We start from the raw sequence: 17549 nt of genomic DNA, 5'->3' as shown, positions 1-17549 counted from the left end.
TTAAAGACTGGTCAAAAACTTTACTTCCCTTTCCCAGTAACTTTTAGACCTCATGGTGTAAGCCAGTGTGTCTTTTCGCATTGAATAGTTCTATTTATTGCTTCCTGATGCTCGGAATCAGCGCTGGTACTAACTGAACATCTGCAAAATGCACAAAGCTCCAAACCCACCACTTTTTTCATATTCTTTCATGCGTTTGTGTCTATAGGACAAAATTTTGCCTTGCTTAAGTATCTGTTATTCCAGCTGAAATCAGCTTAATTTGGAAAAAAAGTCAATTTGGCCCAATAAATAATCAAAGGATGCTTTTCACACTTATTAAACTTATTTTTTAAATGGTTATACGAAAAAAATAGGATGGTATTTTAATAAATAATGTGCTTAAGAAATTTTGGTTTTAGGTTTTAAGTAAATTTTCACTGTATTCACTGGTCTCCTAAGTTTCTAACTTAGCCAAATAGTCCTTTAAGAAATGACTAAACTTTTGAATTTGGATGGCAAAAGTTGCAAGTTATATGGCAATACCAAAAATTTATTCCTTTTTCTTTTAATATAATAATATTCCTTTATTTTCCCTTGTCCCCCAATATAACATTATTCTGCCACATCAACCACACCCTCCTCAGAGTTGCTTTCCTCTTTCCTGTCCCCTCTCAAATTAGTATAATTTTTCATCCTGAACGTGGTTCTGGATTTCCAGCAAAAATCAGATTTTCAAAGTAATGGTGACGTTTCTTCCAAAGGGAAAAGAAAGTGCATATTTAATGAAAATGTTTGTCTCATTAGGCTTTGGAATTAAATCCGTGTGAGCCAAACACAATGAGTAAATACTCTACAAATTGCTTAGCTTTCAGCTGTTTAATTTAGTAACTGCAGTAATGCTCAAAACATCATAGCAGTTTCTGTTGCAGTGTGTTTCTTGTTAATGGTATGTTCTGTTATTGCCCAAGTTGATGGTTTGGTCCAAATGAGACCCTCCCACCTCACACTGTCAGTCTACCCTGAGTCTCCTGTCAATCCCATCCTAGGCTTGCCACATGCTTGGAATTCCACTTCGGAAATCCCCTAAACTTTGATGCTTGATTAGTCCATGTGACCCAACTTTCCCCCCTACCTCCCTCATTGGATGATGATTTTGTGAACCCTGCCTTTTACCCTCCCCAGGATATCTCTGATTAGCTGATGCTTTGTACCCTCCCTTTGAACTGCCTCCCTATTTCAGCTGTTGCACGCTCGCATTTTCTGTCTTTTGCCCCCAAGATTCCCCAGAGCATAAATCCTCTGTTATCCCATGCAAAAGATCTCCCTCTTGTCCTTGTTTCCTCAGAGCACAGACTGACAGCCAAAGAGCCTTAGAGCAAGTGCTCTAGTCACACCTCGGGTCATCCTGCTCCTGGGGTGTGACCCACTCCTGTCGCAGGCCAAACTGATAGAGACAGATAGATAGACTGCAGTCTAATGCAGTAAGTTTCCAATGTGCAAACATGGAATACAGGAATAGCAAGAAAAATAAGTCTTTTGATAAAGGCACTCTAAAGATAATAAATCAGGAAGAGCTCGATGAGAAGAATAGAAATTGAGCTGTTTTCTACGTGTTTTACCTTTTACATTGTGTTTACTTAAAAATTGTCTTGTATTGTCATTCTAATTCACTGTCACTGATGTGGTAAGCTACTGGTATTTCATGTTCTGTCCAGGATGATGCAGAGAAAATGTCTTGGAATGGTCTCCTTCCCTCTGTGTTGCAGTAGGACCAAAACCTGTTAATCCAATCTTATGTAGGAAAACAAAGCCCAAGTTTTCTAAAGTATCTTCCATTTTCCATTACATTTTCCATGTAAAATCTTGGATGCCTTGATAAACATTGCAAAAAAAAAAAGCAATGAAATACAGTAGTTTATCTTGGTAAAATCTTAACAGCGTGATAACATTGAAGATGCAAAATTTTGACAACTGTGGGGATTTAGAAAGCTATAGGTTTGTTATAAATGCATATCATATTACTGGCTTTTTGCAGATATTATAATGAATGTTATATGTATAAGATTAGAAAATTTAGCTGTATTAATATAGTTTCCTTTATTTCTGTTATTGATGAAACTTAGAAATAGTGGTATAATACATGTATGTCAGGCTATGGCATAGAATTAAAACAAAAACTACTTTTGTTTGTATAACCCAAAGACTGAAAAAGATAGCTAGAGACCCCCCTGCATTTGTAAACTATCTTATCCAGATGAAGACAGCTGTGACCAGAGTTCTGGGGGAGGAATTTATTGCATTTCTGTTATCAGGGAATGTAAATCTCGATGGCACCAAGATTGATCTATTGGAAAGGGGGCAAGAGAAAAGTAAACAGAAGAACACCAAAAATCCTAAGGAGAATGTATGAATATGTATGAGAATTTATGGATATGTAGTAGGGTTCTGTTTTTAAGGGACAATCCTTTGTTCGTAGGGGTGTTCTCTTGGCTGAAAGCAGAGACACCCGGCTGTATCTGTATACTTTATTTTATTTTTATCTCCTAATTGTCTTTTTTATTAAACTTTTAAATTCTATAAAAAAATATGTGAACCTCAGGTTCATTTTCAAATATTTGGTATGGAATTTGTATACTAGCTTTAGGAGAAATTTTCAGGATCTGCCCTTCTTTTAGTGCCTAGGAATTTAAAAGTTTTGCACCATGTTAATTCTCTTAGTGTGATAAATGTTAACAATTTTTACAGCTAATTAAATACTAAAATATTTGGAGAGAGGAGGGAAACACATGATGGGACATTAGCAGTCCTACTGTTTTAAATGAAATTAGAATTTTGACAACTAGGTCCCTTGAGTTAATAACAGTTTAATTAAAAATTAATACAACTTAATAGTAATTTAATTGTCATTGTGAATTCAATTGTAAATTGAATAGTAATTTGGTATAAAATTATAAAGTTTAGTAAAATAATACAATTTAGTAAAAAATTAGAATTTATATATATAATTTGCCAGTAATTAAGTATGATTAAAACATAAGCAAAACCAAGTGGGGTATGGAGGCTTCCCACCCTGCCTCACGTACAAAACAAAGCCCTTCAAGTTAAACTTGTATACTGTATGGTTATACATATTCATTAACGTTTCCTGTAAGTTTCCTCCTATTTCTGATTTTTCTGACTTTACGTCACTTTTCTTCACAGCGCATGCCTCACTTGTTGTTAGGGGGTCTTCAGTCTTCTTTTGGTGGTCTTTTGGCAAAGGCTTCTCTTCCTTGTTATCCCCTGGATAACTTTGCAGGTTTGCACGTGTGTACTAAGCATTGTTATGTAAGTCTACTCATTAGTCTGATATTTACTGATTTTTAGGCCCAATGCCTAAAGTCGTTCTAATTTTGTCCATCTCAAGGCCATTTTTGTCCTGGGACACCACTTGTCTTCCAAACTACATCCTGTACCTCAATTTTAACATGTAACGTCTGTAAAGGGGTGCATCTGCCTTGTGACACTGATTCTTTTGATTGCTCCTAATAATAGCTTTCCAAATAGTTACAATTTAGTTAGCACAAATCAATTCCATTTATTACACTACTAATCTGGAAAGCATGTTTTCTTTTAAAGAGTTATTTAGTCAGAACACATTATAAGCACCTGCTGTCTCCTAAAGTCAATCACTACTGCTGCCTGCCATCTCCTCCTTGAAATTTAATTTCAGAGTCTGACTGAAAACTCAGTTGACAGCGAGAGCATGAAGTTGTTGGGAGGAAGTGTGTTGGGAGAAAGCTGTGACATAGTAGCTGACAAGATCTTACAGCCTCATTTATACTTTGGGACAGGAAGATGGGATGTCCCACTCAGGCCAGTATTGCAGGTGTCAACATGAGCCAAAGGAGGTTGTGTACTTAAGGAACATGGAGCTTCATAATGCCCATGGAATTACACTCCAGGTTCCTTTTCTTAGACTGCTGCTTGATAAGATACGTTCCCCATGTCCTGTGATAAATTTATTAATTTAGTTCTTAGAGCTTTTTTTGTGATCTTGCAAACCCTATGAGTCTTAAGGACTTGCAGAGCTTGTAATCAAAATGCCTTATAAAAACCATGAGTTTTATTTCTCTGTTGTTTGTTCTGAGAATTTCCAAGAAACACAAATTCCAGGAGCATTTGGGTGCACAGTGGTTAGTCGGGGTGCATATGGAATGGAAGGCTGACAGCCTTCAGTGCAATTCAAGACCAGAGCACCTGCTACTTCCTTGGCAGGACTATTAGGACTAGAGGGAGAACAGAATATGGCTTTTTTGTGTGGGTCATCCATGCCTTCCCAATCACAGTAATGCTGTGATTTTCAGCTGTGTGTTTGAGTCTTTAAAGACTCAGTTTCAGAAACAAAACCTAGCTTAAGTCCATCCTTAGGTGTTTAATAGCTGTGTGGTAGAACTCTTATTAAAGGGGAAAAACAGGACTATGGCATGACACTTTTTCTTCCCCTTCCAATTTACTTGAAAAAGCCAAGTTATGCAGTTGTTTGCAAGGTTTGCTGCAGTAATAGCAGCAAAATACAATAGGGAAATTATCTAATTGGTTGTCAGAAAAACCCATTTATAAAGATTTGTTGTCTAGTCAGCTTTCAAACTTTGTAGGCTGCATGGAAATACTACAGAAAAGGGCAGTATTCCTGCGATGAGAAAGTCACCAAGAGACGGGTACTTCATACATTTCTACAGCTGTATACGACAGAAAATGGCACAGACGACAAACGTTGATTAAAACCAGACTCAGGCCAGGTGGAAGATACCGAGGCTCAGGCCGGGGAGGGAGGCGGAGCTCGGAGCGGCCTGCATGCTCCGTACGAAGCCGCCGTGCGCTCCGCCCTCAGCCCGGCGCCGGGCGGGCCCGGGGAACAGGAGCGGCCTGCGCGCCGCCCCTGACAGCAGCTGCCGCCCGGGCCCCGCCGCGCTGGGCCGCAGGTAGGAGAGGGCGGGAATTGAGCCCCGGCCCCGTGGCCTCCGGCCCTGCCCTGGGCTCCCGGAGCTGGGTGGGCCGAGGGAGGAGCCGTAGGGCGGGAGCTGTGAGGGTGGGCGGTGGAGCCTACCGTAGGTGCGGTGGTGCCGCCGTCGGGGGGGCCTGAGGGGCTGTACAGTGCGAGCCGGGTCCCCAGGGGGCGGCGGGGCCCGCGGACTGAGGGGCCGGGCGCGCCGTGGCCGGGCACCGCCAGGTCGTGTGGTGCGAGTGGCGGCCCCGCGTTCTTGCAGGCCCCGCAGCCCGCCCTGCGGCCCCGAGTGCGGCGGGGCCGAGCCGGTAGGGAGGAACATGGCAGACGCTGCCCGGCAGCCCTAGAGGGAGACCAGGACGCTGGTGGTGATCCCCGTGTGTGCAGGGAGGCCGGGGAGCCGCCATGTGGGGCCTGCAGCCTCCGCTGCTCCTGGTGCGCTGTCCGTGCCACCCGATGGGTGACAGTGCAAGCGGTGGAAAAGCCCAGAACTTAGCTGTGTGCAGCTATATCTAGCATTAGTGTATGTATTTATTTAGTGTGCATAACTCTCTCCTCAGTTGCAGTTCAAAGCCACTGGCGGCCCTATCACTCAGGCAAGTGCTAAACTTGGATATGACCTGTTGATTCTGGTAGTAACAATGTTAACATAGTTAACCTTCTGTGTTTTTTATATTTCTTTGTAATAAATTTTGCTTAGTGAAGAGTAGACAGAGACTCAGAGTTTTGTCTTAATATTTACTGTATGGCCTGTGAAGCTCACTGACTGCCCTTGTGCACTCAAGGTGCATTCAAGTATTACTTTAGAGTATGAAACTTGCTAAGCTGCTTTGATTCATTAGCAGGCATGTTTTTCCAGTCCTGTCTCTGCACATTTACTGGAAGAGTGACTTTGAGCAGCTATGGTGCTGTTTTGAGTGGTCTGCAGAAGGTAGGAAAGCATTCTCAGATCTTAGCTCTCTGTATATATTATTTATATGCGGTTTTCTATAGGGATTTTGCCTAGCAAAAATGTATTCTCTATTACAAAGAAAATAGGAAATTACGAACTCTAATGGGTGTTTCTTAGGAGCATGTGTTTGTTACTGTGTTCTCTGGAGCAGGCCAGGATTTCATACATTTTGCTTGCATAGCTGCATGCAGAAATGAACCGATGTCAGAAAGCTGCTTCTCCCACTACCCTCCTGCTGTTGATATATTTTGAACCATATTCCAGATAACCAGATGTACTTGCTTCAGCTTTTATTTTCCCCCCTGAGGAAGAGCATTTGTTAGGATAATGAAGATAGAGGAGGATGGTTCTCACAGTGTCTTTGAAGCAGAGGGAAATGAGGCTGTGGCAATGCAATCACTGAAATTAGGCTCTTGTGTCAGAGTACGGGCGTTACAGTGTGGCTTTCTGTACAGTCTCTTTGATCAGCCTTATGCTGCTGGCTTGGCCATTGGGCATGTATAATCATATGCAAATGTGGTATTGGTATGGCAAAGTCAGATGAGTCAGAACTAAATGTTCTGGGAAGAAGATTTCTGTTCACACTAGTTGTAAGTCTGAAATAGAAATTTACTGTAACTGCATGTACTGTTGGGCTTTTACTAATTGTTACTCTACACTTGCAATACACTGGTTTTTAAGCAGCATTTAAGTAAGGGAAGGAGCATTTGAGAATCAGACAAACAACAAAACTTTAAAACCTTTATGTCCATTACTCTACTGAGCTTGAGAGAGTGCTTAAAGTACTTCCATTAAAAAAAATGAAAAAACTAAATTGCATTGATTAAACATTTTTTTTATTAATATAAATGTGAGTAGGCGCATTTTTAAAGTTTATTTCTTTGATATAGCTGTTCCTAGTCAAAGGCTGAATATTTTATTGTTTAGTCTGATCATTTCAAAATAATGCCACCAGAGCTGCACTGACTTGTAAGTATAGAACATTACCCAACCTGAATTTCTTCTTTAACACGGTAACAGTGCAGACCCATAGTCCCATTAGAACTTTAGTTTTTAAATTAAAGAAGGCAGTATTTATTTGGTAAAAACTGGAATGATGTCTTTTGTTTGTTTCTGTCTCTTATTTTTAAAAGGCAGTTTAGTTTTTTTGTTGACAAATCAGGTTGTGTGGTGTCTTCCCAAGTGAGCTAATGTGAAAGTAAGAAAAACTTCGAAGGTGAAACTTAGATTTTAGTTGATGAAAAGATAGAAGATCAAAAGTACAGAGAAGAAGAAGTTAAATGATAAGGGAAACATTATTTTACTTACTAATCCAATAAAGAATAAAAATTATTTGTGTTACAATATGTATCAGCTTTTTTGAATCTCACTGTTTTACTTTTTGAAGAGTCAGCATAGTAAACAACCACCTTTATGCTGGCCAGGAGCATCATTTTACAGACCAAGTGAAGGGGAAGTGTTTGTCTGTGATTTAGACAGCAAGGACTGTTTAGACAGCAAGACTCCAGCAAGGGAGTCGCATTGTCCATGTGGAAAACTAAATATGTCAGAGAAGTTACTGTCTGTTAAACACTTCCATCTAGTATCCCTTGGCAGAGAGATGTTAAATGGCCTTCTTTCCCACCATTTTCTTTCACTTCTGCTTGCTAAGTATCTTCATACAAAATTCATTAGTCTGGTCAGACTCTGAACATTCCATCTGTCTCTTTTCTTTGTAAACTCTATGCTCTGTCATGCTGATTTGGTCTGAGCTAGTCACTTGTGTTGCTAGTTGTAGTTTTTGAGTAGTGCACTTTTGACCATCTTCAATTTTAAAAGGTAGTTTTCTGAATCATAATAGTTTTAAACACTGTTTAAAACTGTGTTAATCACAAGAATTGAAAAACTGGTCACTGCTACTTGGAGTAGGAGCATATTGGTAGAAATTCTTTTCAAAAAGAACATTTTGTAAATCCTAGTTTTATATAAGCCATGTGGTACTTATTGCTTAGTATACTGGGTAGCTGAATGGCTTAATATTTTACCAGTTGACAAGAGCCCCCGCTTTTCTCCACCAAAACACACGCTTTACTAGTTGTTTGGTAGGCTGTTGTTTTACATTGCATTCTGAAGTTACTGTGCTGGCTTTATTAATTCAGTAATATCAGTTCATGTTTTCTTAATGTCTGTAGGATTATAGTGTATGTCTTAAGCATAATTTCATTTTCTTGCATGTAATTTTGAGGAAGTAAATCTGTACGACACTTAGTTGTTACTCCATCTGAGTGTTGTCTTATGTGGTACAGCAATTTAATATTGCCCCCATTCTCTTAGCTTAGAGGAGTATGGAATTTCTTGTAAGAAACAGCAAACTTTTTTTTCCCTTCAGACTGAAGGGGAATGATGAAGACCTTATTTTATACTCTTATCAAAAAGACAATTGAAATAATTGAAAGTGTCCCAGCTTCAGACATGCTGGGTGGTTTCACTTACTCCTGTGTTTAACAGACAAACATTTTGTCTTCTAAGTGCACTGTATATATCAAGTAATGGCAGCACAGAGAAGGGAATGTGTCAAAACTGGCTTGATATGTCTATTCATTATGTTTGACTCTTTTACAGTTGGTATCATCTCTGCCATCTCCATTCTCCTTTTTCTTGTTGCAATTGCTATCATTTTACCAATGTGACATATCTTAGTGGTTCTTGGCTAATAGTATTGCCTACAGGCTTGGCATCTAGGAGGAAGAATAAGTGCTTAAGAAGAAAACATTTACTGAATGGACAGAAATTTAATGCTTATCTAAAAGAAAAATAAAAGACATGTTTTAAAATCAATTCAGATTCTATCTTGGGAAATAAGTAACAATAGAAATGTGAAATTACAGAGAGCCAGCTATTTTGTTAAAAGCAACTTACAGTGGCTACAAACCAATATAGACTTTCTACAAAGCATAAGAGTATCAAGGAAAATCCTCTTCATCTTTTTTTGTCTTTAAAAATTGGGTAATTAATGTTTGTATTTTGTAAGTCACATTTCTTTCCTCAAAAAGATAGTAAGTAATGCATGTAACAGAAGAAGTAACATTTTATTGGGGGAAAAAACCAAACAAACAAGATTTTGAGTGCAGTGAGGCACATGGCAAGAAATAATTTTAACAACAAATGATTTACAGTGCATATATTGTGATATTAGGCCCTAGTGGGTCATGCATGACTGTTTCTAATTTGTCCCGTGTTATGAGAAAGATATGAACGGTATCTCACAACTTTGTGAAAGATTCTATAACTAGAAAGTCTTTACATTTGCAAAATGTGGAAATTTTGATGGTTTTACACTGAAAGAACTATCCCAATAATGTTAATGTATTCTTGAGGTCATACAGTGATGTTTAGTAGTTAATCTAGTATTTATCTTCATTATTTCCCTGCCCTGTGTTTTAGACAATTTTCTCAGTCTTTATCTGGATTAGGTCTGGTTATTTTATATGCAGAGTATATTTGTAAATATACAAAGAGAATTAATGAAATCTTGTAAAATCTCATTGAGTTCTGTTCTGGGGGCCATTCTGATAGGTGTTGGTCAAGTTAATTATTTTGGTAACTGCTATTTTCAGTTATTTTGCATATTTTTTTAATATGTGGACCAGCAGCAAAGGATATGCCATATTATTCTTAGTCTCCTTGCTTAGATTCAATAATAATCTTTAATTACAAATTGTCTTGAATTGGCATCACTCTATTGTCATTATGTTTGAGAGGCAAGAAGACAAGCCAGCTGTCATCAGAGGCAGTCATCTTTTTAAACAGGCATACTGCTCTATCCAGTGTTATAACTGATGCTGGGAATTAGTGATGAGCTTATACTTGTAAACAGCAGTGAACATAACAGAAGTTATCAAATGCTTTATAACCATAGAATCCTAACCATATCTTAAAATACTGTAAAAAAAATTTAAATAGCTTTTTATAGGTGATGGTACCTACACTCATTGTGAATCTCAAATTATTTTCTGTTTTCTTTCATAGGAGTCTTCTAAATAATGTCTTTATGTCTTTTCTGTTGTTGTTTTGTTCTGTTTTGGTTTTGGTTGGGGTTTTTTTTCCTAGATAAGGATGCAAATAATTTTGAGGCCATAGGGCAGTTTGAATAACTGGCATTAAAAGTCTTGGGAAAGAGGAGCTGAGCACATACATATTGAGTTTTGGTCCTTTGCTTATGCAGCTGGCCAGTCATTCATATCACCAACAAGCAGTGCTGTTCCCTTGAGTTTTTGATGTTTGTGGCACCAACTTCTAATGCTGCTGTTGCTTTCAAATGTCTGACAGGATTGCTTGGTTTTAGTATTTTCCTTCACACTGCAGCAAAGAATGAGAGTTCTGCATTTTCAGAACCTTAAGTACTAGACTGGACCTTGCTGGCTGGAAGACTTTCTGCTCTGATTTTCCTTTGTACGGGTTTACAGTGAGGGTAATTACTGTGCAGTGAACTGCTGACTCCTTCCCTTCTGCAGGGTTGCTTTTCCAAGTTGATTGCTTTTGGTTACCAGAGCACACTCCCATGTTTCAAACAAAAGGAAATCAATTTTAAAAGTTGTGCTAAGGGAAGAGCCTTTGTGTTACTTTAAACTCCCAAAGTGCATGAAGATATCTCTTCCTCTTTCCTCTTCTTTAGGGCACATACTGCTATTGCAAATGATTTGTTTGTTCTGGGCATGTTGTTTGTTTGGGGGTTTTATTGTTTGGGATTTTTTTTTTTTGGGGGGGGGGTGGATTTATTTGTTTTCTGTGGTTTTTTTTGTAGCATCATTTCAGTTTCTTTTAACAGAACAAATTGAGTCTTTCTGGAAGTTTTCAGGAGAGATTTCCAAACTGCAGGGTGGAACTTTGGAATTAAGAGCAAGAACAGATATTTATGTTTCTTGCCTAAAATCCCAGGGTAGTTGAAAATTGTAATGCAGAATTTCTGTGTGCTGTGCCTGGTGGTGCATAATTTCAAGTTAACAAATTGTCATTAATATTTTTGTCTTCTTCAGTAGCTGAAGCCTTACAAGATTTACTGTTATACTGCTTGATACGGTGTTAAAGTAGGAAGTAACTGCTTCTGCTATTCTAAAACTGGTAACTGAATCCATAAATATATATTGAATTCAATTAAATATAACAGGAAGCATTATTGAGTTGTGTGGACTTTCTGCAGTGAAAAATTTTGGTGTCTGGTTTGCTTCAGTATTTCAATTCTTTATTTAACTGTTTTCCAGTATTGTTCTATTCACAGATTTGTTAGGGTTGGAAGGGATTTCTGAAGATCATTTATTCCAACCCCAGACCATCTAGTCCAACCCCAAAATGCTTAAAAACTCATTGGGTGAAGTATATTTGCAAAAGTTATGGTATGCAAAACTGGTAATGAAGAATCCTAAATGCACCATGACTGAGAATTAAAAGAGACCGTTTAAGACTAAAGGAACATTAGAAATAGTCTCTCCATAATACAAGTCTGTTAAAGGTAAATAAAATCCTCTTCAGCAGAACAGTGGGCATTTTGTTTACTCCTTGTTTATCAGCATAATAAAATAGCAGGGAGAAGCAGGATGACTGGGCACTAAGCAGGGAAGAAACATCACACCCCAGTCATTTAAATCCAGGGTTAAACCAAGATTCTTTTGGTTCTTCTGGTAGATGCAAAAGAGAAATACCAACCAGATATCCTCAAGACGTAAAAATTCACAGAAAAGTTTACTAGCAAACTATAGAAGATGAGGAACTTTGTCAAATGATTTAGTAAAACATGAAACACCACAGCAGAGATACAGTCCACTGAACATAGAAAACCTTTAAATCCATTTGGCATTATCTTCTGTGAAAAGAAAGTTAGAAGAAGAAAGGGAGAAAGACAGGAAAGATGTAGAAAAACAAAAGTAGCTTCCAGCTCCTGCGTTCCAGTGATGTAAAGCTCCAAGATGAAGGTGGGGTTAAAGAACAATATGCTTGTCTTATGGACAGCCTTCTTAAAGACCCTTCCTCCCAGGTGGGACTTTCAGTAGCTTGGCCACTCAGGGGCTGGGTTAGGCACCACTGGGGTGCTGCCTCCATTGTGCCATAACTGATGGACACTGTGAGGCTGGGGAATGTGGGGGGCAGGGCAACACCTCCCCAGAGCAAGTTCCCTGCCAGACCCACACCTTATGATATATTTGAAGCCCCCAAGATGTCTCAGACAGATTTTCAGTCTCTGACAACACTATTTGAGCTGCTCTTTCCCAGTCCCTTAAAAGAAACAAGGTAATCTTGTATTTTGCATGAGGCTAGTATTTCCTTTTGCAAGGGATACTTTCACACTTCCCTCTCTTATTTTAAAACAAACTAATGGAGATTGGTCTTAATATGATTTTGTGGGGTATCTAATTGAAAAAGATATATTTTCTACAGAAAATTAACAATTTTTTTTTCTACAGAAATAAAGTATTTCATGGTTAGTTGTGTCATTGCTACTTGGCCCGTGATGTTCTAAGCCTCAAAGTGGCAGCAAGTGCTTAAGTTTGCAAACTCTTGGAAGTGTGTTTTAAGTTGGTCTTAGTTGTGAAATATTGAGCTTTTGAATGTAGTTTATGGTCACACACAACGAATTTCAGAATTGTTTCTGCTTAACACTTAGATGCTTAACTTTCTTTCCTTTGAGTCTTGTTGCCCTTAAACATGACATAGCTATGCTGAATTTTTTTGTGAAATATATTGACTACAGAGCCACTAGTTACAGTTTAGAGCAAAAGTGAGTCTGACAATGAAGAAAGCATGGATTTTGAAACAAATGTGACCTTTCTGTTTTGTGAAGTAGCTGTGTCACTGAAATGGTTCAGATGACTCTGAAAATAGAAATGAAAAGAATGCTTTCCAGTGTTCTGGCATCTACTGATGTATCCTTGCTGTGATGGTGACCATATATTTCCATGTTAGCGATGGTAATAGCTTGCAGTGAGCACTTGTGTTTGTAAAGGAACCAAATAAGATATTTGGAAAGTTGTGAGGGAAGGGTAAGATAGTCTGTTTCCAAGAGAAATAGGAAAAAAATAAATTATGTTTATTCTTAAGATACTTATAAGAATCAAATACAATCTTCATTAAACACAGTATACTTTATTTGAAATACATTATGATCCTATTAGAATAAAAGAATGTGTGTTTGATTAATTTTGAGTAAGATGCTAGGTGAATTTTCTTGGGGAGTGAGTGAGGATTGCTGATGACCGAATCAGACAGGTGTGGAACAGCTAGGTTACCATTCTTTGAATTTAAAGCAAGCTGTCTGCACATCTGGAAGATGGAAGTATTCCACTGCACTGCGATCAGGTCTGGTCCATGGTCATGTCTGAATGAGGTGGTACCTTTTAGGCATGTTTTTTGAAAGCTTTGCTTGATAAAAATATTGTCAGTAGACAAATTACACAGTAAAGATGGGGGAAGGTGCTATGGATCTGCTAATGGATGTGAGTCCCTCCAAGATGTGAGGGACTACAAGGAATAAAATGCACCAAAAGGCTGAAAAAATGACCCAGAGAGGTGCTCCATTTTTTAGTATGATAGTATTAAAGTATATTTTTAGCTATTTATAATTATCAGTATCTTTATGGTATCTTTTAATAAAAAACCCACCCAAGATAATTTTGAAAGACTGATGTTGGTGATGATTCTGTTATATGATACTCTGCAGAGGTAAGACCAGGCTGAATAGGTAAGTACTGGTTATGACTTCTGGGTGGTACAAAATTGCACTTCTGTGGTCCTTTCTCAGCACCTTGTGTTGCATTTTCTGAACAAGCTCTGCTTTATTTTTAGGAGCGAAGCCTTGTGTTTAAAATGGAAGTTGATGTGAATGGAGAGTCCAGAACTGTCCTCTCCACCCTCCCTGTGCCTCTTGCAGAGGTGAGTTCTGCAGCCAGGATGGAAGCAGAAAGGCCACGCTGTTCCAGCACCCCCTGCTCACCATTACGGCAGACAGTTGCAGGATATCAGATCCTTCACATGGATTCTAACTACCTGGTTGGCTTTGCAACTGGAGAGGAGCTGCTAAAACTAGCCCATAAGTGTACAGGAAGTGAGGAGAATAAAGGAGAACCTGGTCCTAACTTGGGCTCCAAACATATTGATTCAGGACTTCCACGTTCCTCGCGTTTGTACAAAGCTAGAAGTAGATACTACCAGCCATATGAGATCCCAGCAGTAAATGGAAGGAGGAGGAGACGGATGCCCAGCTCAGGGGATAAATACAGTAAAGCTTTACCATATGAACCTTACAAGGCACTTCATGGTCCCCTGCCTCTCCGCCTTTTGAAAGGTAAAAGGTCTCATTCAAAATCACTGGACTACCTCAATTTAGACAAAATGAACATTAAGGAACCTCCTGACACAGAAGTGCTACAATACCAGCTCCAACACCTTACTCTTAGAGGCGATCGTATGTTTGCAAGGAATAGCACATGAGCTATCATCTCAAATTTAGAAATGGTTTCTGATCTTTTCTCTGTTGCTGCAAAAATCCACTGTTGTACTGTGTACATAACTTTCCACAATATAGGTGGTTTTATCAGGTCAGTGTTACCAGAAAGTAATTTATTTGAATACAGTCTTGACAGATGCAAATACTTGGAGAGAGAAATCTTTGCTGATAAAGCAACTTCTGATGCAGATTTGACTGCAACTAGTGGATATTTCTTGGGACACGTTTTAACAAAAAAAAGCTTTTGATTTTTGGGATTTTTTTTTCTGTACTGCTACATCTAGTATTTACAGTAATTCAACACTGAAAAATTGGTGATGTCTGCCTGGTTGTTGCTAATTTTGGCTTGATGTTAGAAACTGCTTTTGGATAAGTACTCAAGGAGTATTTCTGGGTTTTCTTTTTGTTTCTGTAGTAAAATGTATGGGTTTTACTTACAACATGAACAGGAGAGTTAGCTTGACTGGATGAATCACTTGCTATTTAAACAATCCAATTCATTTTGAGACTGCGCTTGTGTTGGTGATGTGGGTGAGATTCATTTGTAATAGGAAACTTTGCTACTTGAATCCTATTAAATTATTTTTTTAGTTTCTGCATGAAAGTAATTGCTTTATCCTTTTTATTCTATAAAACATGTTCAGAATAATTATTTCAGTTATTTAAAGCAAATCTTTTAGGAAGTGCAGGTCATTTTTTGTTTTTTTGTTTTGTTGGGGTTTTTTACATTGTCTTGAGACAAACTGGAATGTGTGTACTGGTATGTTTTTGATTTTGTGATTTTCATTTCATCTATAGTAGCAGAAGGTGTCAACTTCAACATATCTTTGGAAATTTGGAAATTTGACTTGAAGCACTGAACACGAGCTCTGGAGGGCAAATTGTTTCTTGACAAGAGTGCAAGTAAAATATTTCTTGTCAGCATTGAAGAAATGATCTTGAATTTTTCAGCAGAATAATGCACTGGGTTACTTTTGTTACTTAATGAATTTTTTTATCTAAACGTGACATTAAATGCAGTTTTCACAGCTGTATTCCTAGATGTGTTTAAAAGATTTTGGTAACTTTAGTTTAAAAATGAAAAATAGTTTTCATTCTTTTTTTTAGGTGCAGTCTTTTGCTGAAGAAGTGCAAAACATGATTTTGCCTGATGACCTCTGCAGAAGTTAAAAATAATTTCATATTGCTTTGAAACATGAATTACTTGATCAGTTGTTTCTGATAGAGTTAAGATTTTTATTTGTTTCTTTGTTTATCGCTCAGAATTACTAGAAAGCACTAGTTAGTGCATGTGCTCTGGAAAATGAAGAGTTCTTAGTCTATCACTCAACACTTTAAATTAAGGCAGCCCACTAGTAAGCATTTTGTGGTTTGGTTATTTTTTTTAAGGTTTATTAGAAAATACCAAAAAAAAAAGTGTCTTTTTCAAAGTTAACTACACTAATTTAAAGTGTAAATTTAATGTATTGAACAATGATCTTGAAAGTAAAGTCTTCCTATATAGCCTTTAGTTTGAAAAACAGAATACGGTTGATGCCAAAGAGATAGGGGATTTGTTTAAGGAATAAACACCACTGTTTATTGAAATATCAACTTAAATTGTATTTCTGGCTGAAAAATAAAAAAGGTATTGTAAACAACTGTTGTTTTGGATTCATTTGGTGTGTAGGAGAAAAACAGGGCATTTAAAAAAATTTAGACTGGGGAACATTTAAAAACAACTTGAAAGTTGGGGTCCTGGATTTCTGTGAAATAGATGCTTAGCTCTGTTGCTTTGTTTCAGGAAAAGTGCCATGCATTTCCCTTGTGTGCATGTTTCTGATGTTGTCCAGTCCTGTAATTTTATGGCTACGTTAAGAGACTGGTGGATGGCTAGGTAGCTGAGTTCAGGCATAAAAAATATAATGTATGTAAAATGGTATTTTATCTTTGGTGATTTGTTTGTCAATGTGCTCAGACATGGTCATGGTGTTTGGTTATCTCACCCCTCATAAAGTAGGAATTACTATTTACACTACCTGTAGCACAGACAAAGCAAGGAACTGTTAACAGATAACTTAGGTTTTTCTAAGTTTCAATGGTAGTGAAGAATCAGAAACAAATTTTCCAACATAATCAATCTTTAAAAGTTCTGTAGTGTGGTGTGGTTGAGGCGAGTTACTAAGTTTCACCTTAAAGGCATTAGGTACTAAAAGGACACAACTGGAAGAGCTCATCCTTAGAGAGAATATAGGCAGCAAAAACAAGAAAAAATGCTTTGAACAAGATTAATTTTAGAATGTAGCTGCAGTACCGAAGTGTAAATAAGTTTGTAAGCCGTTGTAAGAAAAATGTAGAATTAAAATTGAAAAATGATTTATTACAATGCTAATGTCTTTAAAGACAATGTCAAGCTTGGCAGCTATTGCATCGGGCTGGAACTCTATCTGGTGGCTATCTGTCTCTTATCAGTTCGGTCTGCTCCAGGAGGATCAGGATGACCCGAGGTGTGACTAGAGCACTTGCTCTAAGGCTCTTTGGCTGTCAGTCTGTGCTCTGAGGAGACAAGGACGAGAGGGAGGTCTTTTGCATGGGATAACAGAGGATTTATTGCTCTGGGGAATCTTGGGGGCAAAAGACAGAAAATGTGAGCGTGCAACAGCTGAAATAGGGAGGCAGTTCAAAGGGAGGGTACAAAGCATCAGCTAATCAGAGATATCCTGGGGAGGGTAAAAGGCAGGGCTCACAAAATCATCATCCAATGAGGGAGGTAAGGGGGGAAAGTTGGGTCACATGGACTAATCAAGCGTCAAAGTTTAGGGGATTTCCAAAGTGGAATTCCAAGCATGTGGCAGGCCTAGGATGGGATTGACAGAACACTCAGGGTAGACTGACAGTGTGAGGTGGGAGGGTCTCATTTGGACCAAATCATCAACTTGGGCAGTAACAGAACATACCATTAACAAGAAACACTGCAGCAGCAGCCAGCAGTAAAATGCATGTATGTTTGCATGTTGTTGCAGCTGGCAAGTGCAGGTTTATTGATGATTCTGAGGATAAATTTTTGCATGAATAGTTTGCTGTAATCTCTTGGTTGGGACATCAGTTTCCATGATGAGTGATTACACTGAACACTATAATAGTGGCACGAACATGTGCCAGATAGACAGATC

At 38.2% G+C, this 17549-nt stretch overlaps 1 protein-coding gene across 5 annotated transcripts; it reads left to right on the top strand.

Moving 5' to 3' along the window:
* Positions 1-4793: 4793 nt before the first annotated feature.
* MACIR (macrophage immunometabolism regulator) lies at positions 4794-16037 on the top strand. 5 transcript variants are annotated; one of them, XM_086868552.1, is made up of 4 exons: positions 4794-4946; positions 5530-5565; positions 5815-5900; positions 13737-16037. In XM_086868552.1, exons 3-4 carry the CDS (start codon positions 5817-5819, stop codon positions 14379-14381), a joined length of 729 nt encoding a protein of 242 aa, XP_086724678.1. In that variant the 5' UTR covers positions 4794-4946; positions 5530-5565; positions 5815-5816; the 3' UTR covers positions 14382-16037. The 5 variants fall into 5 exon arrangements, with proteins under 5 accessions (XP_086724678.1, XP_086724679.1, XP_086724681.1 ...); XM_086868556.1 differs by having other exon boundaries at positions 4914-4946; positions 5812-5900; XM_086868553.1 differs by lacking the exon at positions 5530-5565 and having other exon boundaries at positions 4860-4946.
* The last annotated feature ends 1512 nt before the right edge of the window (positions 16038-17549 follow it).

This window comes from Cyanistes caeruleus, chromosome Z (assembly GCF_971803275.1).
Source record: "Cyanistes caeruleus chromosome Z, bCyaCae1.hap1.1, whole genome shotgun sequence".
NCBI classification, from domain to species: domain Eukaryota; kingdom Metazoa; phylum Chordata; class Aves; order Passeriformes; family Paridae; genus Cyanistes; species Cyanistes caeruleus.
The sequence above is the reverse complement of the archived record's forward strand: the minus strand, read 5'-3'. Positions and strand labels throughout refer to the sequence as shown.